At 49.7% G+C, this 22649-nt stretch overlaps 1 protein-coding gene across 1 annotated transcript; it reads left to right on the top strand.

The window, feature by feature from the left end:
- The first annotated feature begins 6033 nt into the window (after nucleotides 1-6033).
- Nucleotides 6034-21897, top strand: LOC120106741 (L-ascorbate oxidase-like). The gene is made up of 5 exons (XM_039119798.1): nucleotides 6034-6396; nucleotides 20444-20536; nucleotides 20633-20845; nucleotides 21183-21356; nucleotides 21751-21897. The coding sequence occupies exons 1-5, from the start codon at nucleotides 6109-6111 to the stop codon at nucleotides 21895-21897; spliced, it is 915 nt and encodes a 304-aa protein (XP_038975726.1). The 5' UTR covers nucleotides 6034-6108.
- The last annotated feature ends 752 nt before the right edge of the window (nucleotides 21898-22649 follow it).

Genomic DNA, 22649 nt, shown 5'->3' on the forward strand with positions numbered 1-22649 from the left:
GGGTGATAGAAATTTTGTGATGCTTTGAATGTTTCAAGCTGAACAAGGGTTGGGAGATAGTGATTTTACCCAAATCGTACGGAACCGGTCTGGACTTTGCTAACATGTCATGCTCTTTTTCAACCAACAGGTGACTGGCTTGTTTTTGTTTTTGTTGGGCACTATGTTGCCATCCATCTACAGTTCTATCTCTTCTTCAACAAAAAGTCTTTGGTTATATCTCTCTTGAGTCTGGCCTCTCCCGTCCGCTAGTGCTATGGGCTTCAACTTATCCTTCAGTGGTTGCTGTCAGCTTATAACTATCTTCCATGATTGGAGTGGCACACTGCCACGTGGTGCACGTGGTGTGGAATTTAATTTCTTCCACTGCTGTCTCCATTCCATTTGAGAAATAGATGCATCACTAAAAGCCAAAAGGAAGGGATAGCATTTGATCCTTAAATTAAAATGAAGGGTGGGAGTTTTATCACCTATAAACATGCACCTATCGTAGCGAAGAAAGAGAGCATCCTCGAAATTAAAGAATCCAAGCTTAGCCACTCATCTTACATCACACCATGATCCTAGACAGATAGGGGATTAAGGCGATATCGCTACCGTTCCGTGTAAATATCTACAGTCTCGGATAGTATCCTAATTATTGTTAGGTCCAAAGCCTTTGTTGTGCATATTTTACACCGTGGAGAGCTGTGAATCAATTGGACACTCATCATAAAAAAAAAATTAATCATCCATCTTGAAAACATATGGCTATCATCCATCTCAAAAATAAAGTTTGGTGCCAAACAAAGTGGACAGAGAGATGAACCATAGCCCTTTATTCTCGAGATGGGTGATGTAGCACCTATCTAAGGATGCATGCTCTCTACCATGGAGAAGAGGCCACCTTGGATGATCATGGTTCATTATTGTCAATCTTGGATGCCGGATTGGTTAATTATAACCTAGTTACATGCATCTATTGATATAGCAGCAGAGATTAATTTAATTGAAAATATATCTGATATCAATTTTGAACTCTGAAAACTGCTTCCAATCACATGCTTCCATGTCAGCATGTGAAAGAAAAAAAGAGTCAAAATCAATCTATAAATATCATATTATACTTGGGGGTGTCAGATAGTACACTTGAAAATTTTTCTGGACCAACACAATGTTGGGTTAGCAAGCCTACATTCAACCATCGCACGTATATGGCGTCGGTATTGCAAGTTGCACAAATCCCCTCATGCAATATCTCGTAGAAAATGTTTCTCATGCAGAAAAAATGCAAAGTGTTTGACATATATTAATTGCATTTCAATCTTACACATCAACCCATTCTCCAATTTGGTTAAATTAACGAAAAGCTAACCCAATGCACAAGACTACTACCATTGCAGAGTCTAGGAGGTTAAATACATATGGCCTTATTCTTACGTAGGGAGAGCTTTTTTCCTGTGTTTGGAACCCATAACACACCCACCCAGGCTACAAGAAGGCAATTTTATGATCATGCCAAGCCTCACTCTCACTTGATTAAATTAAATTAATATTTTTCTGTGTCATCGAATCACCAAAACACTATTTAGCCATTAACCTATAGTTCTATGGCAGGCTAGTATTAGCTCATTTTGTTGGTATCTAACACTACTGCATAGAAGAGGCCCACAGTTTGAGACTGAGGTTGGTGACCTGGAATTGCAATTAGATGAACCAATCGCTGCAAAGTCAAGAAAAATGACGAAACTTCATGATTTTTTTGTAGATATGATTTTCCTTTTGCTGGTATTACTTTTTGATATGAAATTATTAGCAAACACTCTGAGTGGTCGAATACCAGAACACATTGGGGCTGCAATAAACTCTGCCTGCTTAAGATGACCAATAATGTTTTGAATGAAACTATTCCACATCAAATTGGTAACCTGTAAGAATTACTCAATCAAAGCAACAATTTCTTCATGGGTATAATATTCCATCACAACTAAGCAAGCTACTAATGCTAAAACACCTCGCATAACAAGTTAGGAGGTTCCATTTCATCATCTCTTCGAGGCATGGTTAGCTTGTCATCCATATATAGATTTATCATACCTCCTGGAGGGTCCTTTAATTTTATCTGATAACCAGTTCTTCCAAAATGCTCCAAGAGAGTTGTTTGTTCATGATAGAGGCTTGTGTGGTTATGTGCACAGTTTACCTCCACGTGACACGCTTTCAACAAAAAAATGCTAATCAACGCCATAAAGTCATGCTCCTGAAAATTATATCTATTCGAGGCTCGTTATTTCTTTTATTCTTGCTTCGCTAAAGTTGCTATAGCCTTCTTCAAGAAGCACAAAATACAATTTGAAACAAATGTGGCTAATGGAGGTTCAATCTTGGTTCGACATTTTGATGGGAAAGATGCATACAATGACATATCTTAGCTGCTGAAGATTTTGATAACATATTTTGCATTGGCAAGGAATTTGTGATCGTCTAAAACGGAGCCTGTATATATGCTTGGAGGCCAACACTGCCAACTTTTCCGACGATGAAATGATAGGGTTCAGGTTGTATCTTCTGATTGATCTTCTTTCACATCATCAGCTATTTGATCATGCTCCACACAGCTTTCAAAGCTCTCAGAACATCTTCATCCATCTGCTTGCATAAATCTCAAAAAAATGGCTACCGCATGATCCAAACATATCCTTCTTCATGCGAAAGGCCTGACAATTGTAGAGGTAGAGACCCGGCAACTCCTTCAAGTGCTTCGAATAAACTTACGAGAAGGCCAAAATTGGATTACAGAATAACAGAAAAGTTTGTAGATTAACTCATGTGAAATAAATCTAAGATTAAACCGATCATACAACATCAACTATCGGTCTTGGAACAAGCTATGACTAATTGACTGCACAAGAAGCATAAATTAGGAATCAATCTCATAGGTGATTAGCTCATATATAACTGTGGTCATGCATTCCGAAAAGGGCCCTTCGATTGGCATGTATGGATATTCTTTGTTTGCACTGACCGCTAACTGAATGGGTATGAAGGGTTTTTTTCTTTTCTTTTTTTTTCCTGGAGTACTACAATGAAATAATTAATTCAAAAGATCCACATCATGCATTCACCGCGTGCATGACGACGGAACTTCTTTTGCGTCCAAGTCCTCCATTGGCAGCTTCAAAGAAACGAACTCCAAGACCGGCGCCTCTCGACTCTCTTTGACATACCTTGTTTAGGTAATAATTTATTTTTCAAAAGATAGGGTATGGATCAAGATTTAACTAAAGCTATGGTCCCGCTATAATGCCCCTAGTTTTGGGGTACAGTGACTTTACCCAAACCCTAGGGAACCGGCCTGGATGTCATGCTCTATTCAACTAATGGGTGACGGGCATGTAATCAAAATCGGTGGGGAGATCATGTCTTCCTTATTTTTGTTGGGCACTACGTTGCCATCGATCTACAGTTCTATCTGGATCCTCCAACAAAAAGTCTTCGGTTCGGTTACATCTCCCTCGAGTCTGACCTCTACCGTCCGCGAGTGCTATGGGCTTCCAACTTATCCTTCTGCAGTTATTGCCAGCTTATAAATATCTTCGTGATTGGATAAATATTTCTTATTTTCAAAGCGATAAATAAAAAAGCAAGGCCTGCTTTTCTAAAACATACGCCACCACAAAAGAAAAGATCGATTCCTTGGCTTCTGGAGCTAAGTAATCGGATTAATGTTGTGTTATTGCCAAACCATGTTGTGTGGCACGAAAGGCATAGGTTTTCTTTTCTTGTTTGCTTACATGCTTGACATTATAGCAGTTGGAACGGGTAAGACCGCAAATAGTAGTAGTGGCTGGCACCAAGAACAAGTACACGCAAACATGCATAAAGGAAAAAAAAATACTTTCATTCACTTGCTGAGAAACTTCCCCATCCTCGTGGCTACACCACCGTGATGAAAACAGGCCAAATTTGTTGTACATTTGTCCAATTATTTTTCAAAATGTAACCTTTCATTTTTGCTTCTAGATTGGATACAATTCCAGTGATATTAGTTTAAATTCTTATGTTTCCATTCATAGGTCATTGCAAATCTATTTTCGTGAGCTTCCATGCAGGTGTGTATTTAGTCTTATATCAACTATGCACTAGGTAGATTTTGAATAAGGTTAAAGAACTCAAATAATCTTGTATTGTTATAAATAGTATCAGAACAGATCCAGTCTATAGCCTATGTGAATTAGGAGACATTACGACACAGGCTCCTTGAAGCTAACCGCAGGTCGATCATGATGCCTATGATTATATTTGAATAGATTTAGACCCTTAACTTGGCGAGTATGCTAGAGCTTAAATGGAAAAAGCATGTGAGGACTCATACGAGCATATATTTAGTCCCACATCGGCTATGCACTGGGTAGATCTTGGATAATTATATAGGGCCTAGAAATCCAAATAATACTATCCAACTAGCTTTTTTGATGAGATCTTAGGTTGTTATAATTTTCTTATCATAATATTCAGACCTAACAATTGTTTAGGCTCTCAATTTACTACTTTTGGGGTCTCTCTTTTCTCAATTATTGTTATAGTTAATTATATAAGTTGATTGTTATCAAAGATATTGTTGTTATCGTGCTACCTATACCCATCTCATCTAACTCCCAAGCGAGCTAGATCTGGTGAAACTAGGAGTTTACGAATAAAGGATTGAAATGAGAGATGTTGTCACTTGAACTAAACCCATATGTCCAAAGGATATAACAACCCAAGTCCTCACTCAAAATGACTAGCTAAAAGGTATTTTTGGATTTCTTAGTCCTGTATAAGTACCCAAGATCTTTCTGGCAAATAATCGATGTGGGACTAAACACACGCCCTGCATAGATCCTTACATATTCTTCTTGTTTAAGCACTGACATCCTTGTCAGGCTAAGGGTCCAAATCTATTCAAATCTAATCATAAATACCACGGTCGACCCGTGGTTAGTCTTAAGGAGCCTGTGCTGCAGGGTCCCCTAGTCCATATGGGCTATACATCAGGTCCGCTTTAATACTATTTGTAACAACCTAGGACCTCACCCAAAATAGCGAGCTGGAAGGCATTTTTTGGATTTCTTAGTTCTGTATAAGTACTCAAGATCTCTCCGGCATGAATGATGTAGAACTAAACACATGCCCGCACAAGTCCTCACAATAGATGATATCTGTGTTTGGTTGATATTTGTGCTGGGTCATCTGCAACTCTAGTAGCTCATCTTCCTTTCCTTATAGGTTCATTAGGTCCCCTATCCCTAAGAACTTTGAAGATCAACTTTGATAGCTCCCTCAAAAGTAATCAAGGTGCTGTTGGATTTCTCATTCGAGATCATTATGGCCACTTTATCTTTGCTGGTACGATTTCAGCTATTTCTGTTTGAAATTTAAGAGACTCGTAGAAAGGGTTTAGAGCTACAATTTTGACTCAAAAGTATTCTGCTTGACGATGACTCTAGTACTGGTATTAATTAGATCAAGGGAAAGATTCCTGCACCGTCAAGTCCTCTTCTTTTTGATATTCTCCATCTATATGCATCTTTGAATTTCTTCACTGCTAATCATATGTTTGGAGAGGCTAATTTTCCTACAGATTAGCTGACAAGTTGAGATTTCCATTACGATATTTTGTCAAATGATGTTATACAAATTGATTGTATGGGACTTTCATTTTTGCGGTCTAGTTTCCCATTTTACCCCCCCAAAAAATAAGAGAGCTTGATGAAAAAAAACAAATGTTTAGCCTTATTAGCGGTGGACCCGAGTAAACCATGTTTTTCCATGAAATCACCATCCATAAGAAATTTCTTTTTAGAAATTTGACAAGCATTCGTTAGAAATTTCTTTGTACCCCCGAACTACGACGTCTGTTCTTTCTATTTGACCAAGATTTTTTTTTTTTTTAAGAGAATGAGAGAAAGACTGGCCAAGGTCAATCCGTTTCATTAACAAAATGCTACTGACCAAAAGGTCATAAAAAACTAATATGGCTTCTTAGATTGCCACTTAGTAGTTCCAGATCCCCCTCGATAGATCCGCCAACTTTTGGGGTGACAGGAGCGCTTCTCGGAGCCGGAGGGAAGAGTTTCTTGGTCGAAGATGGACTTGTGGCCGGGCGGCGTTGGGTTGGCAGCTAAGCTGCCGCTGTTGTTTTTCCTCATCATCTCTGCGACCACAGGCTCTGTTCGAGCTAAAATCCACTATCAAAAATGGGAGGTGGCATACCAGTTCAAGTCCCCAGATTGCTTCCAGAAGTTGGCAATCACCATCAATGGGAGAACACCTGGCCCAACAATCATTGCCGAGCAGGGAGACACTGTGGTCATCGATGTCAAGAATGCGTTGCTCACTGAGAACTTAGCCATTCACTGGCATGGGATTAGGCAGGTGCTGATACAAAACTTAGAAGCAAGTTTGCAAACTTATGGTATCTGTTGCTGGAAATTGGACCCGGGGGCCGCCGCGAAGCCGGGGAAGGAGGAGCTCCGCTGCTACAGGGGGCGGACGGCGGTGCGCCGGCCGGCTGCGTCCTCTGCTGCGGGGGGGTGTGCAAGTCCTGCAAGGAAAACCGGTGGCCGGGCTCTCCGGCGCCGGCTCTCCGATGCCTAAGTCAGAGGGGGCAAGTATGTGGAGAGAGCAGGGAAGAGAGTATATGGAGAAGACAGCAAGAACATTTGGATAAGATAAAGAAGACGAAGAGGATGATGTCCTCAATTGTGTCTATGCTTCCCGGCGGGTTCAGTCCCGGAGATCTGTTTCCGTTTTTTGTTTGTTTTTTCCACCCCCCCTTGGTTCTCCCAGCTTCCCTTTTATAGGAGGGGATTACGTTACCTGGGAGGTAACCGGGGGATTTGTCCCTGTCTGTGATAATTGGGCACGATTTGGCCCATTTATGGCATAGTGGAGAACAGGGCCGAATCAGACCAGAATCAGGGAGTTGTCACGGTCGATCGGACCTGTTGGAGTGGTTGAACCGCCGGCCGTAGCGGGCCTGGGGTCTGTGGATGGTAAGTGCATTTATTACCGAATGAACCGGCGGTCAGGTAGAGCCATGCGCTCTGATGGTTCAGTGATCCGGAGATCGTCTTGGGCCGTGTTCATTAAATGACTGAGTGCATCGGAGACTTGAGAGAGTCTCGTGCATTAATGGCAGGTCGTGCCGAATACCTGCGAAGATCTTATGCCTTGATGGCTTGGAGATAGTGGCAGGTCGCAAGCCGTAGGAGTTGTCAGTCCCTTGGACTTTAGGCGAAGGTTGAACATTTGGTTAAGGCATCGGCTCGGCAAGAGTGCCGAGCCGAGCTGGTCGCCCAATGGGGCGCCCTGTGGCGGGGTTGCTTCAAGTACTCCTGGTCGGCGCCCTTTAGGCGAGCACCTTCTAGCAGAGCGCCTTGGCGCTGTCTTTGGTCGGCACTTTCTAACCGAGCAGCTTTGGGTGGGGCACCTCTTGGCGCGCGCTCTGGTCGACGCCCTCTAGTCGAGCGCCTTCCTGGTCGGCATCCTTTGGCCGAGCAGCTTTCCGGTCGGCGCTCTTCGGCCGAGCGGCTTTCCGGTCGGCACTCCTTGGCCGAGCAGCTTTCCGGTCGGCGCTCTTCGGCCGAGCGGCTTTCCGGTCGGCGCTCTTCGGCCGAGCGCCTCTGTGGATATATGACTTAGGGTTTTTCCCCTAACACTACCCCCCGACTTCCGAGCTCCAGTTGGCTATCAGCTGGAGCGCGGGAAGTAGCTTTAATTGGGTCATCACGAATTCCGAAAATTTTGATTTACTGTGCGTTTTGAGTTATCGAACGCTTCGAGGTGCCTTTAATAGGCGGCGTCTCTTCTTTCCCGAAGAACCTCATTATTGGGACACCTTTTGCGAAGCGTCCTCGCGTCGTGGGCTCATGATGGGGCCGCACGATCTTCGATTGCGGATGCCTTTCCGCACGATCCGATGGGGCGCTTCGACATTCGAAGCGCTAGCCCTAATTAAATGCGTCGTTCTGTCTTTTAGGCCGACACGTGTTATCATCTAACCAGGACGCAGCGCTTTCTTCGCTGATCCGAGCCGTTGGGGAGGTCTATATAAACTCTCCCCCGGCCCCCTGTCCTCTTTCTATTGCCTTCTGCTTCCAGCTTCCTATTCTCCCAGTCTTCCTCAGACCGAAGTCCCTTTTCTCCGGCATCTTTCCCAGGTCCCCCTTCTTTTTGATTTCCCTCTCTTGTAATGGGTTCTTTGCCTAGCGAAGTAGTATCCACCATGAGTGTCCTGGAGGTCGAGATGACCGAAGAGTGGTTTTTCCCTCTTCACGGGTTCCATTTGGAACCCGCCAGGCGAAGGGATCGGGTAACCGATCCTCCGGTAGGCCGGATCGGAGTGCACTCGGAGTCACTCTGGGCTGGCCTCCGATTTCCTCTTCACAGCTTTGTGAATGAGTTGCTGGCGGTATGCCAGTTGGTCCCGGCGCAACTCACTCCAAACGCTTGGAGGACAGTGATGGGTTTCCTATCACTGTGTTTACTACAGGGGATTCCTACCTCTGTCAATGTCTTCCGGCGACTTTTTATTTTTAAGTCGAACCCGGGAGACGGGGAGTGGCTCTACATCGCCCTCCGGGTGGGTCGTCTACTTTTTCATGGTGCCCCCTCATCCTGGGGGTTTGACCCCAGGTGGAGGCCGGCCCAACTTAAATCCATCAACAGGCTCCCCCAGCTTTCTCCGCGTGAGCAGGAGATCTTCGATACCATCCGCAGCCTTGGGGACGGGATTTTGCTGAACGGCCTCATTGGCGAGGACGCCCTGGTGAACGTGGGCTTGAGCTCGGCACGTCCTCAGGGTAAGGATAGTTACAGCAACTTCTTATTTCCTTATTGTTCTAATGTTCTAATTTTGCTCATCTTTGCAGACATCGCAAAAATGGTGACCAAGAGCGAAGTCCTTTACGCCCGCTTCCAGAAGAGGGCGGCCGAACTCTCAGGAGAACCGACCGAGCCGAGGAAGAAAGCAAAGACCTCGGCGAAGACCTCGACGACCACAACCGTTGAGGCGCGCGCTTCTCGCCCCGTGCGCCCTGAGGCTGGTCGGGGAGAGGGCGTGGGCTCTGGCGGAGCCACGATGGCACTTCCGTGTCCGGTGCCGATTTCGCAAGTCCCTGGTCGGCGGGAAGCTCCAAATTCCGACCAGGGAGGGAGGACCTCAACAGATCTGGCGCTCGCACGCCCCACCTCTACCACGCAGCGGTCCGGTCAGCCGTCTACTCGACCCCAATTCCCCAGCTCTGAGCCGGGGAATAGCCAAGAAGCAACGGGGTCGGCCGCACCCAGGCCAGCTGAGGCCGGTCTGGCGGGTTCTTCGGGTCCTCAGGAGCGGGTGCCTTACGCTCCTGGATGGGCTGTTTTCGAGGGCGACTCGGCCCTCGATAATGCACAAGTGGCGCGCGAAGTTCTTCGGGTCGCGCTGCTCCCGGCCGACCAGGCCAAAATTCGGTCCATGAACTACGGCGAGTTCATGGACTCCGCTATTTGCTCTTCCATCCGAGTAAGTCAGCTTTTATCTCTGTGCAAATTTGTGTTTCGGCTTAAAACTGTTTCTTACATGTCCCTCTTGCAGCGCCTCCACGAGACCGAGACGATGATTCACATCATCCAGGACTATCGGGACCGGGCCCGAAGGCATCAAAGGGGGCGCGAGGAGGCCGAAACAAAGTTCCTCGCGTCTGAGGCCGAGCAGAAAGTGCTTCAAGCGAAGCTAGGGGCGGCCGAAGACGAGGTTCGGACTCTGGTCGCCGAACTTGAAGAGGAGAAGGGCGCGCACTCTTTGACTAGGTCCGAAGTGCGCGCCGCGGAGGCCCGCCGGACGGAGGCCGAATCGTCGCTCGCTATACGCGAGCAGGAGGTGGGGGAGGCTCGAATAAAGGTCCGAGATCTCGAGATCCGTCTACTTGACGTGCAATCTCTGCTCGCGGATCGCGAAAGAGAAATAAAAATTTTGGAGCGGAAGGCCGCCTACCATGAGGCTCGGGAGAAGGAGGCCCGGGAGGAGGCCCGGGACGCCGTCAAGCTCTTCCGTGAATCGGAAGAGTTTCGCAACTTGATGGAAGAGGAAGGCGTCAATGGTCTCATCCAGGGCTTCAAGGACTTCCACAATCAGTTGCGGCGACTTCTCCCAGATTTCGACCTTAGCCTGCTTCAACCAGGCGCTGGGGTCGAAAACCCAGAAGCGGAGGCGGAGGTAGAGGTTCCAACCTCTGGTGGGACCGACCAGGAGGGTCAAGCTGAAGAAGGCGAGATCGTTCTCGAGGTCACCGAGGCAGCTCCTAAAGCCACCGTGGGGGCCTCGGCTGCAGTAGAGCCAGCTGTTCCTGAAGTCGCCGGGCCTGAGCCCTTGGTGTAGTTTCCCCTTTTTTCTATCTTCTTTTTCCTTTTTGTAAGCCGGAGCGGCCTCTATACTTTGTTAAGGCCGGGTCCGAGCTCTTGTACTAGGCCTCCGGGCTTTTTGAAATGAATATTCATGTGTGGAAACTTGTCTATTGTAGCTCAAGTTTCTCTGCTCGGATCTATTTTGGGTTCCGAGGATATGGGCTCTAGGGCCTGAGCTTAAGTTTTGGCTTGCCGAGCTCCATTGCTCGGTTCTTCGACCAATGGTATAGCAACGCATAGATAATGTAAAAAACATTAAATAAATGGGTACCTTGTACCGTATGCGTCCATGCGCCGAGGCGACTGAGGACGCTTCTCTGCTCGGACTCCGTTCTTCGAGGACGTCGGCAGAGAAATCCAGAAGCAGAATAGATAATGTAAAAAACATTAAATAAATGGGTACCTTGTATCGTATGCGTCCATGCGCCGAGGCGACTGAGGACACTTCTCTGCTCGGACTCCGTTCTTCGAAGACGTCGGCAGAGAAATCCAGAAGCAGAATAGATAATGTAAAAAACATTAAATAAATGGGTACCTTGTACCGTATGCGTCCATGCGCCGAGGCGACTGAGGACACTTCTCTGCTCGGACTCCGTTCTTCGAGGACGTCGGCAGAGAAATCCAGAAGCAGAATAGATAATGTAAAAAACATTAAATAAATGGGTACCTTGTACCGTATGCGTCCTTGCGCCGAGGCGACTGAAGACGCTTCTCTGCTCAGACTCCGTTCTTCGAGGACGTCGGCAGAGAAATCCAGAAGCAGAATGGGTACCTTGTACCGTATGCGTCCTTGCGCCGAGTCGACTGAGGACACTTCTCTGCTCGGACTCCGTTCTTCGAGGACGTCGGCAGAGAAATCCAGAAGCAGAATAGATAATGTAAAAAACATTAAATAAATGGGTACCTTGTACGGTATGCGTCCTTGCGCCGAGGCGACTGAAGACGCTTCTCTGCTCGGACTCCGTTCTTCGAGGACGTCGGCAGAGAAATCCAGAAGCAGAATGGGTACCTTGTACCGTATGCGTCCTTGCGCCAAGGCGACTGAGGACACTTTTCTGCTCGGACTCCGTTCTTCGAGGACGTCGGCAGAGAAATCCAGAAGCAGAATAGATAATGTAAAAAACATTAAATAAATGGGTACCTTGTACCGTATGCGTCCTTGCGCCGAGGCGACTGAAGACGCTTCTCTACTCGGACTCCGTTCTTCGAGGACGTCGGCAGAGAAATCCAGAAGCAGAATGGGTACCTTGTACCGTATGCGTCCTTGCGCCGAGGCGACTGAAGACGCTTCTCTGCTCGGACTCCGTTCTGGTACCGTATGCGTCCTTGCGCCGAGGCGACTGAAGACGCTTCTCTGCTCGGACTCCGTTCTTCGAGGACGTCGGCAGAGAAATCCAGAAGCAGAATGGGTACCTTGTACCGTATGCGTCCTTGCGCCGAGGCGACTGAAGACGCTTCTCTGCTCGGACTCCGTTCTGGTACCGTATGCGTCCTTGCGCCGAGGCGACTGAAGACGCTTCTCTGCTCGGACTCCGTTCTTCGAGGACGTCGGCAGAGAAATCCAAAAATGGAATAGCGGGCCGAGCTCGTTGGCTGAAGCCGGTAAAGAATGAGCCGAGCTCGCTTGGCCAATAAAGACAACATCCCAACGTATCGGGGCATCCCGATGAACCGGGGCATCTCGGCCGAGGTCGGAGTAGGAGCACGAGCCGAGCTCGTCCGGTCAGAGAGGACCGCTACTCAATAGTCGATGGAGCACGAGCCGAGCTCGTCCGGTCAGAGGACCGCTACTCAATAGTCGATGGAGCACGAGCCGAGCTCGTCCGGTCAGAGAGGACCGCTACTCAATAATCGATGGAGCACGAGCCGAGCTCGTCCGGTCAGAGAGGACCGCTACTCAATAATCGATGGAGCACGAGCCGAGCTCGTTCGGTCAGAGAGGACCGCTACTCAATAATCGATGGAGCACGAGCCGAGCTCGTCCGGTCAGAGAGGACCGCTACTCAATAATCGATGGAGCACGAGCCGAGCTCGTCCGGTCAGAGGACCGCTACTCAATAATCGATGGAGCACGAGCCGAGCTCGTCCGGTCAGAGAGGACCGCTACTCAATAATCGATGGAGCACGAGGCGAGCTCGTCCGTTCAGAGGACCGCTACTCAATAGTCGATGGAGCACGAGCCGAGCTCGTCCGGTCAGAGAGGACCGCTACTCAATAATCGATGGAGCACGAGCCGAGCTCGTCCGGTCAGAGAGGACCGCTACTCAATAATCGATGGAGCACGAGCCGAGCTCGTCCGGTCAGAGAGGACCGCTACTCAATAATCGATGGAGCACGAGCCGAGCTCGTCCGGTCAGAGGACCGCTACTCAATAGTCGATGGAGCACGAGCCGAGCTCGTCCGGTCAGAGAGGACCGCTACTCAATAATCGATGGAGCACGAGCCGAGCTCGTCCGGTCAGAGGACCGCTACTCAATAATCGATGGAGCACGAGCCGAGCTCGTCCGATCAGAGAGGACCGCTACTCAATAATCGATGGAGCACGAGCCAAGCTCGTCCGGTCAGAGGACCGCTACTCAATAGTCGATGGAGCACGAGCCGAGCTCGTCCATGGAGAGCGCACCATAAACTCATGGACATCTTCAGGGAGTCCACGCAGGTACTCCATCATCCCGAGGTATCAGGGCATCCCAACCGTGGTTAGGGAAGAATAAACCTGATGCCATGAGATAATCAAGAAAATTGGTGAGCTCGGAATAAGTTCGCAATCCATCAGTTTACCGTGAAATGAAATTTATAGAGTGAAATTCATAAGATGAAATTTAATGGTTGAATAATGAGGGACCCCTTAGGGTTCTACTGGTGGTACACGCGGAGATTTTCAGAGCTCCAGCTCCGCGGAATGGGAGTCCCATCTAGAGACTCCAATTGATAAGCTCCGGGTCGGCGAATACGCGTGACTCGGTATGGTCCTTCCCAATTCGGGGCCAGCTTTCCTCGCTCAGTTGGTCGGGAGGTTTCAGCTCTTCTTAGGACAAGGTCCCCTGGTCTGAAAGATTTGACTTTGACCCTGGCGTTGTAGTACTGAGCTGTCTTTTGTTGGTACCTCGCCATAACGCACTCGGGCGACCTCCCTTGTTTCCTCGATCAAGTCGAGGTTGCCTCTGAGCTGCGAAGAGTTGGAGCTAGCATCGTGGTGCTCGACTCTTGGAGAGGGGAGCCCAATCTCTAGTGGAATGACGGCCTCCGTCCCATATGTCAGGTTGAAGGGAGTCTCGCCGGTGGGGACGCGGAACGTAGTCCGGTAAGCCCACAGGACATTGTATAGGTCTTCGACCCATTGTCCTTTGGATTTGTCGAGCCTGGTTTTGAGACCCTGCAAAATAGTACGATTTGTTACCTCGGTTTCTCCGTTTGTCTGAGGATGCGCGACCGAGGTGAAGCGGTGGTCAATGCCAAGCTCGGAGCAGAACTCTCTGAAATGGATGTTGTCGAACTGGCGACCGTTGTCAGAGATAAGGATGCGGGGAAGCCCGAATCTGCAAATGATGGACTTCCAAACGAAATCCCGCATCTTCTGCTCGGTTATCCGGGCGAGGGGCTCAGCTTCCACCCACTTAGTGAAGTAGTCGATGGAGACGACCAGGAACTTTCTTTGCCCGGTGGCCAGAGGAAATGGCCCGAGGATGTCAATTCCCCACTGGGCAAAAGGCCAAGGGGAGCTGATAGAAGTCAAAAGAGCCGAGGGCCGGCGTTGAACGTTGGCGTTCCTTTGGCACCGGTCGCATCTCTTGACGAAATCCATAGCATCCTTCTGGAGTGTCGGCCAATAATACCCTTGGCGCAGAATTTTATGGGCCAAGGCTCGTCCTCCCAGATGGTTTCCACAAATTCCTTCGTGGACTTCGCGCAGGGCATAATTAGCTTCCGTTGGGCGAAGGCATCTGAGAAGGGGAGAGGTGAAGGATTTCCGATAGAGCTTTCCCTCGTATAGTATGTATCGGGTGGCGAGGCGCTTGATTCGGCGAGTCTCTCGTACATCAGCAGGGAGAGTTTCGTCTTGCAGATAGCTGATGAGTCCATCCATCCAGCTTGGCTCGAGCTCGGTGCAGAGGGTCTGCTCGGTCTCGTCCGTGCTGGGCTTTTGGAGATATTCCAGGACTGCCCCTTTGGGAAGCTCGCTCATGCGAGAGGACGCCAGCTTTGATAGCTGGTCGGCCCTGAGATTCTCCGACCTGGCAATATGTTGAATGTGGAAAGAGTCCAAGGTCGAGGCGAGATCCCGTACCTTCTGGAGATACTTCTGCATGGTCGGGTCTCTAGCTTCGAAGTCGCCCACAATTTGGTTGACGACGAGCTGAGAATCACTGAAGGCCTTCAAGTCCTTCACTCCTAACTCTTTGGCTAGCTTGAGCCCGGCGACGAGCGCTTCATACTCCGCCATATTATTGGAAGCAGGAAACTCGAGGCGCAGGGCCTGCTCGGCGACCACCCCCTCCGGGCTGGTGAGAATAAATCCTGCTCCACTACCCCCCGAGTTTGAAGAGCCATCGACATGTAGAGCCCATGTAAAACTCGGGGTCTGCTCCAGCGGTGGCTCAGGTTCAGGCTTGACCTCATCTGGTATAGTGCACTCGGCCATAAAGTCTGCGAGTGCTTGTGCTTTGATCGCCTGTCTGGGCCGGTACTCAATGTCGAATTCCCTGAGCTCAATGGCCCATTTAGTGATCCGACCCGCACGATCCGATCTTTGCAGGATCTGCTTGATCGGCTGGTCAGTCAGCACGGCCACTGTGTGAGCTTGGAAGTAGGGTCGGAGCCTCCGAGCTGAGATGACCAAAGCATAGGCGGTCTTCTCAAGCTTGGAGTATCGGGTCTCAGCGTCCCTTAAGACCCGGCTGGTGTAATACACCGGTTTCTGAAGTTTCCCCTCCTCTCGGATCAGGACCGAGCTTACTGCTACAGGGGAGACAGCTAAATACAAGTAGAGGAGCTCACCCTGTTGAGGCTTCGTGAGTAGGGGAGGGGAAGCCAGCAGGTGCTTGAGCTCTTCAAAAGATTGCTGGCACTCGTCCGACCACAAAAAGTTCTTCGGCTTCTTGAGGGCTGCAAAGAATGGAAGGCAGCGCTCGGCCGAGCGGGAGATAAACCTCCCGAGGGCTGCCACTCGGCCCGTGAGCCGCTGTACCTCCTTGACCGTCTTGGGAGGCGTCATCCTTTGGAGGGCTCGGATCTTCTCTGGATTGGCCTCGATTCCTCGTTGTGTAATGATGAAGCCGAGGAATTTGCCGGAGGTGACCCCGAATGCACATTTAGCTAGGTTGAGCTTCATCTGGTACTTTCGGAGTGTGGAGAATGCTTCATTGAGGTCGGCTATGTGGTCTTGCGCCGCCTTGCTTTTCACCAGCATGTCATCCACGTAGACCTCCATGTTTCGGCCTATTTGGTCTTTGAAGATCCGGCTGACCAGCCTTTGATAAGTCGCCCCGGCATTTTTTAGACCGAATGGCATCACTTTGTAGCAGTAGGTTCCTCCGTCGGTGATGAAGGCTGTCTTTTCCTCGTCTTCTGGCGCCATGCGGATCTGGTTATATCCGGAAAAGGCGTCCATGAATGCCAGCAACTCGTGACCCGAGGTGGAGTCCACGAGCTGGTCTATGCTGGGAAGTGGAAAGCTGTCCTTCGGGCAGGCTTTATTCAGGTCGGTGTAGTCCACGCACATACGCCACTTTCCGCTAGCTTTTTTGACGAGGACCACATTGGCGAGCCATTCCGGGTAGGATATCTCCCTGATGAAGCCGGCTTCAAGGAGCTTACCGACCTCCTCGGCTGCTGCTCGTTGTCGTTCAGGGGCGGCGCCTCGCTTCTTTTGTCGCACGGGCTTGCAGGTCGGCTTTACCTGAAGCCGGTGGACCATGACCTCCGGGTTTATTCCCGGCATGTCTATAGGCGACCAGGCGAAGACATCCATATTGTCCCGTAGGAAGTTGACGAGGCGACTCCTCCCGTTTTCGCCAAGGCCAGAGCCGATCTGCACGGTTAGCTCGGGAAAGTTCTCTCGCAAGGGAATTTGAATTAACAACTCACCAGGCTCTACCCGCTCTTTCTGGGGGTTGACCCGTGCCTCCATAGCTTCAGTTGAGGGCTGGTCAGTCGTTGGGGCGGGCACCTCGGCTGGTCGTCTTGCCTCGTGGGTCGCTAGGTAGCATCGCCTTGCCACCATTTGGTCCCCTCGGACTTCACCGACTCCCTGGCTGGTGGGGAATCGCATCAGCAGGTGGTGAGTTGAGACCGCTGCTCGGAGGGCGTTGAGTCCTGGTCTTCCAAGGATGGCGTTGTAAACCGAGGGCAGGCGTATCACAAGGAAGCTCATACCCATGGTACTTTCACGAGGGGCTAGCCCGGCTGTGACCAGAAGGTCGATCTCGCCCTCTACTGGGACTGAATCCCCAGTGAATCCAACTAGCGGAGCATTCATCCTCCGTAGCTGTTCTTTTGTCATCCCCATTTTACAATAAGCATCAAAATACAAAACATTCGCCGAGCTTCCATTATCAACCAGGATGCGTTTTACATCAAATTTATTTATGATCATGGAGATGACCATGGCATCATCATGGGGAGTTTCGACTCCTTCTAGATCGTCATCTGAGAAGGAGATAGCTTCAGATGTGCGCGGGCGCTTCGAGGAGGCTCCTTCCCCTGAGGCTTCTCCAGCCGAGGTCCCTCCTCGGATAGTGTTGATGACGCCGGCGATGGGCCTGTTGGCATTGGAACCTTCAGGCTGTGCTGCTCCTTCGGCTGGCTTCTTCCCTTCGCGCCGGCCTTGCACAAACCGATCGAGCACCCCTCGGCGAATGAGTGCTTCGATCTCATTTCGGAGCTGATAACAATCCTCGGTATCATGGCCGTGATCCCGGTGAAAACGGCAATACTTCCGGAGATCACGCCGGATTCTGGTGTCTGACTTTGGAGGGGGGAGCCGGATGCAATCCCGATTCTCAATCTCCATGAGGATTTCAGCCCGAGGAGCATTAAGGGGAGTATACTTTTCATACCTCCCTTCAGGTGCACGGGCCTGCAATGGGAACCTCGGGCGGAGTGACCTCTGCTGCAGCAGTCCTCTCAACCGGGGTGGACTCTTCGGGCGGGGCGGATTCTTAGCTCGTCGTGGAGACGAGCTTCTGGGTCGGCCGCGTTCCTCGCGGTGCCTCTTCTTGGGATTCTGCTCGGTCCCGCCCCGCCTGACGGCCACGGCTTCCTCAGCCTTGGCGTACTTCCGGGCCCGAGCGAACATTTCTGTAAGGTCCGCTGGGAAATTCTTCTCAATCGAGAAGAGGAATCTGTAGGACCGGGCTCCAGTCTTCAGCGCCGACATGGCGATTGACTGGTCAAGCTCCCGGACTTCCCATGTTGCGGCGGTGAATCGGTCCAGATATTCCCTTAAGGACTCTCCCTCCTTTTGTTTGATGTCGAGGAGGGAGTCGGATGTCCGCCGCTGAGGCTGGCTAGCGGCGAAGTTGCCGGCAAACTGTCTGCCGAGCTGTTCAAAGGAGGAGACAGTACTTGGCTTCAGCCCGGTGAACCAAAGCCGGGCTGGTCCTCGGAGTGTCGCCGGGAAAGCCTTGCACATCATGGCTTCCGAGGCTCCTTGTAGGGCCATTAAGACCCGGTAACTCTCTAGGTGGTCAAAGGGATCTGCCTTGCCGTTGTAAGGCTCCACTTGGGGCATCTTGAATCGGAGGGGAACCGGTTCATCTTCAATCTCCTGGGAGAAGGGCGACTTCGTATTGAACTCGAAGTCGCCGTTACATCCCGATTTTCTCCCGTGGAGTGCCTGGATTTGGCGCTCCAGCTTTTCGACCTTCTTGTCGAGTCCATCACTCTGGAGGATCGCTACAGCGGTTCCTCCGGGTGCAGGTTGCCCTGGAACCGACTCAGCTTCTGAAGGCTGTGGCCAGCCTTCGTGATCTCTGACTGGGTGCTCTCTCCAGAGGGAGGCCTGGACTTGAGGGTCCTGACCTCGAAGAGGAAGCCCGCTTGTAGGGGGCTCCGGTTGAACTGGAGCCGGGGGAGGCGGTGTTGCTGGGATGCCCCTGGGTTGCAAGCTTTGGACGGCGGTAGCCAACGCCTGCACTTGCTGCACCAGGGCATCAAATTGTTCCGGTTGAACTTGAGGTGCTGGCTCAACCGGGGGTGGTGAGTTCCGAACGGAACATTCTGGGCTTGGTGGAGGACGTCGAGAGGCGTTGGAAGCCCCTTTGCTTCTTAGCTTCATGGTAGCGAACTCGGGCCCTTCCTCTAGCGCCAACTGTTGCTGGAAATTGGACCCGGGGGCCGCCGCGAAGCCGGGGAAGGAGGAGCTCCGCTGCTACAGGGGGCGGACGGCGGTGCGCCGGCCGGCTGCGTCCTCCGCTGCGGGGGGGTGTGCAAGTCCTGCAAGAAAAACCGGTGGCCGGGCTCCCCGGCGCCGGCCCTCCGATGCCTAAGTCAGAGGGGGCAAGTATGTGGAGAGAGCAGGGAAGAGAGTATATGGAGAAGACAGCAAGAACATTTGGATAAGATAAAGAAGACGAAGAGGATGATGTCCTCAATTGTGTCTATGCTTCCCGGCGGGTTCAGTCCCGGGGATCTGTTTCCGTTTTTTGTTTGTTTTTCCCCCCCTTTGGTTCTCCCAGCTTCCCTTTTATAGGAGGGGATTACGTTACCTGGGAGGTAACCGGGGGATTTGTCCCTGTCTGTGATAATTGGGCACGATTTGGCCCATTTATGGCATAGTGGAGAACAGGGCCGAATCAGACCGGAATCAGGGAGTTGTCACGGTCGATCGGACCTGTTGGAGTGGTTGAACCGCCGGCCGTAGCGGGCCTGGGGTCTGTGGATGGTAAGTGCATTTATTACCGAATGAACCGGCGGTCAGGTAGAGCCATGCGCTCTGATGGTTCAGTGATCCGGAGATCGTCTTGGGCCGTGTTCATTAAATGACTGAGTGCATCGGAGACTTGAGAGAGTCTCGTGCATTAATGGCAGGTCGTGCCGAATACCTGCGAAGATCTTATGCCTTGATGGCTTGGAGATAGTGGCAGGTCGCAAGCCGTAGGAGTTGTCAGTCCCTTGGACTTTAGGCGGAGGTTGAACATTTGGTTAAGGCATCGGCTCGGCAAGAGTGCCGAGCCGAGCTGGTCGCCCAATGGGGCGCCCTGTGGCGGGGTTGCTTCAAGTACTCCTGGTCGGCGCCCTTTAGGCGAGCACCTTCTAGCAGAGCGCCTTGGCGCTGTCTTTGGTCGGCACTTTCTAACCGAGCAGCTTTGGGTGGGGCACCTCTTGGCGCGCGCTCTGGTCGACGCCCTCTAGTCGAGCGCCTTCCTGGTCGGCATCCTTTGGCCGAGCAGCTTTCCGGTCGGCGCTCTTCGGCCGAGCGGCTTTCCGGTCGGCACTCCTTGGCCGAGCAGCTTTCCGGTCGGCGCTCTTCGGCCGAGCGGCTTTCCGGTCGGCGCTCTTCGGCCGAGCGCCTCTGTGGATATATGACTTAGGGTTTTTCCCCTAACAGTATCAGACCTGTACTAACTTCTTGCCTTTATTTCATTTTGAATCATAGACAACATAAATATGTTTTCTTGCGAGAGACGACATAAATATGTTGGTCCCTTGTTTTCCTTTTGTTGGGAACAGGATTGGTGAAATCGCCCTGTGGGTGGGGCCAAATCTTTTCTCAACTTCACTCTCGTACCTATCTTTGCTCTCTCTCTCTCTCTCTCTCTCTCTCTCTGTGTGTGTGTGCGTGTGTGTGTGTGTGTGTGTTATTAGATTTCCTAACTAACAATGGAAGCACCACATAGTCGAATTATCTGTATCAAATACTTTGAAAACAAGACCTGGACTTTTTAACTTTTTATTTCATTTCGAAATAGAAGCAATATAAAAGTTATTAGTTATTATTATTTCTTGATCTTCCTCCTACTCCTAGCCCTCTGAAGATAGGAATGGAAATTACCAACATTTCTATTGCTATAATAATCATTATTTTGTTTTATAGATTGGCACTCCATGGTTTGATGGCACAGAGGGGGTGACACAGTGTCCGGTTGTGCCAAGGGATACTTTTACTTACAGATTTGTTGTTGATCGAGTAAGTTTTGGGAGTTGAAACAAAATTCAATAGAAATATAATTCAGTACAAATGTTAAAAGGCAATTAACTCATCAGTCTTTCGCTGAAATCCCAGTCGGGCACGTACATGTACCATGCACACTATGAGATGCAAAGGTCTGCTGGACTCTACGGTCTTATTCGAGTTCTGCCCCCTGCCGGTGTGGTCGAGCCGTTCATCTACGACTATGACCGGAGCATCATCCTTAATGACTGGTGGCACCAGAACACCTATGAACAGGCTGTTGGCCTGAACTCCAAAAACTTCACTTGGGTTGGAGAGCCTCAGGTATGGCAACTTCTGTGTCCCCCCTTCCCTTTTGGAGCAAAGAAATCCTAATTTTATAAGAAACTTTTGCTTTCCATTGTGTTGGAAAAATGTTTCTAGAATTCAGAAAAAATCATGATACTTCTAAGCGGATGCAATTGATTATTCATACTCCCAGTAGAATTTTCAGACCATGGTTTTCAGCCTTCCTCCTATACTAAGATTTCTATCTTTAACTTTGTCTTTCCTAAAGGATTTTTTCCCCCCACTAAGAATTTTTCGTCCAACAGACGATGGAACAGTACTTTCTTAGAGCCCTCTGAAGGTTGCACTAAGTGGGGTCTTCTTAATCTTGCAGTCACTTTTGATCAATGGAAGGGGGAAATTCAACTGCTCCAACGCAGGAAGCGGGGTGTGCCATCCAACCAATCCCGAGTGCTCGCCTTATGTGTTAACAGTCATCCCGGGGAAAACATACCGCCTTCAGATTGCAAGCATCACCTCTCTTTCGGCTCTAAATTTTGAAGTTGAGGTAATATCATGAACACTTTTCTTTAAAAAAAAACCCTTAATTCAAATTATATTATTTGAACATAAATATGGAAGCGCTATAAGCTAACTTTTTCCTACTTTGTCAGCATCTGATAAGAAACAATATGCAAATTTATGAACTTGGTAAACTATAGAATGCATGATTTATTGAGAAAATAGTGAATTGTTCCGCTACCATGAAATGGTCAGAGGGATCATTAGCGAAAGAAAAACTTATGTTTTGTCATAAGATTTTGTAGCACAAACAGTGTTGAACTCTGTTATGTTGAAGTTGTATGACTAGGTCGAAAAAATTCAAACATGATGTCACCAGGAGCACTTATAGTAGACTCAACCCTTAACTGATGCTAATATTGCCGTTATGATCATGCCAGGGACACAATTTGATGGTTGTCGAAGTAGATGGTCACTATGTGAAGCCCTTTATGGTGAAGAACCTGAATATCTACTCGGGCGAGACCTATTCAGTGCTTTTGAAAGCTGAACAAGACCCCTCTCGCAACTACTGGGCTGCTGTGTAAGGGCCCACATTTTTTTGGGGGGCTGGGATGGCCCGACACACATGAAACGGGAGGGAGACTCCCGAACAGAGTCTTCCCTCCCCTGTTTGAACTCCTCCCCGAATCCATCGGAAGGAAGAAGAAAAAAAAATAGAGGAAAAACTGGGATTAAATCTTACCTAAATTGAACCAATCCTCTTCTATAAAAGACCTATTTCCCCTCTTCCTAGGGCATCAACCGAGAGCCCTTCAAAAAAGAAAAAGGAAAGAAAAAAAGGGGGATCCGTGAGATGCTTGGATTGTTTGTCGTCGGCTTGCCGGAGGAGTTCACCGGAGGCAAGGTAAGCACCCTCTCCTCCTTCTCCTTTGTCTTTGGGCCACCGTCACCTTGGGGATCTGGCCGGCAAGCCGCAAGATCGATGTGAACTGAACTCCTATGTTTCGGTCTTTCACTCTTTCGTTTGGCCGACATCGCCGGGCATGGCGCGTGGCCGGCACCACGTTGGGCCGTCGACTGTTGGGGTCGTCGACCAAGGGCGGCCATTGCCGCCGAGCATGCCCACAGAGAGAAGATAGCAAGAAGGAAGGAAGAGAGGGAGAGAGAGAGAACCAACGCTCTCTCTTCTCTGTTATTTTATCTCCTTTCTCTAGTCTCTCTCTTATTGCTATGTTCCCTCTCTCTAAACTTGGATCTAGAGAGATCATTATTGTTGCCCAAGAAGACAACCCAAGAGGGGGGGTGAATTGGGTTATGACTTAAATTTCGACCAAGT

This window comes from Phoenix dactylifera, unplaced genomic scaffold (genome assembly GCF_009389715.1).
Source record: "Phoenix dactylifera cultivar Barhee BC4 unplaced genomic scaffold, palm_55x_up_171113_PBpolish2nd_filt_p 000616F, whole genome shotgun sequence".
In the NCBI taxonomy this organism is placed as follows: Eukaryota; Viridiplantae; Streptophyta; class Magnoliopsida; order Arecales; family Arecaceae; genus Phoenix; species Phoenix dactylifera.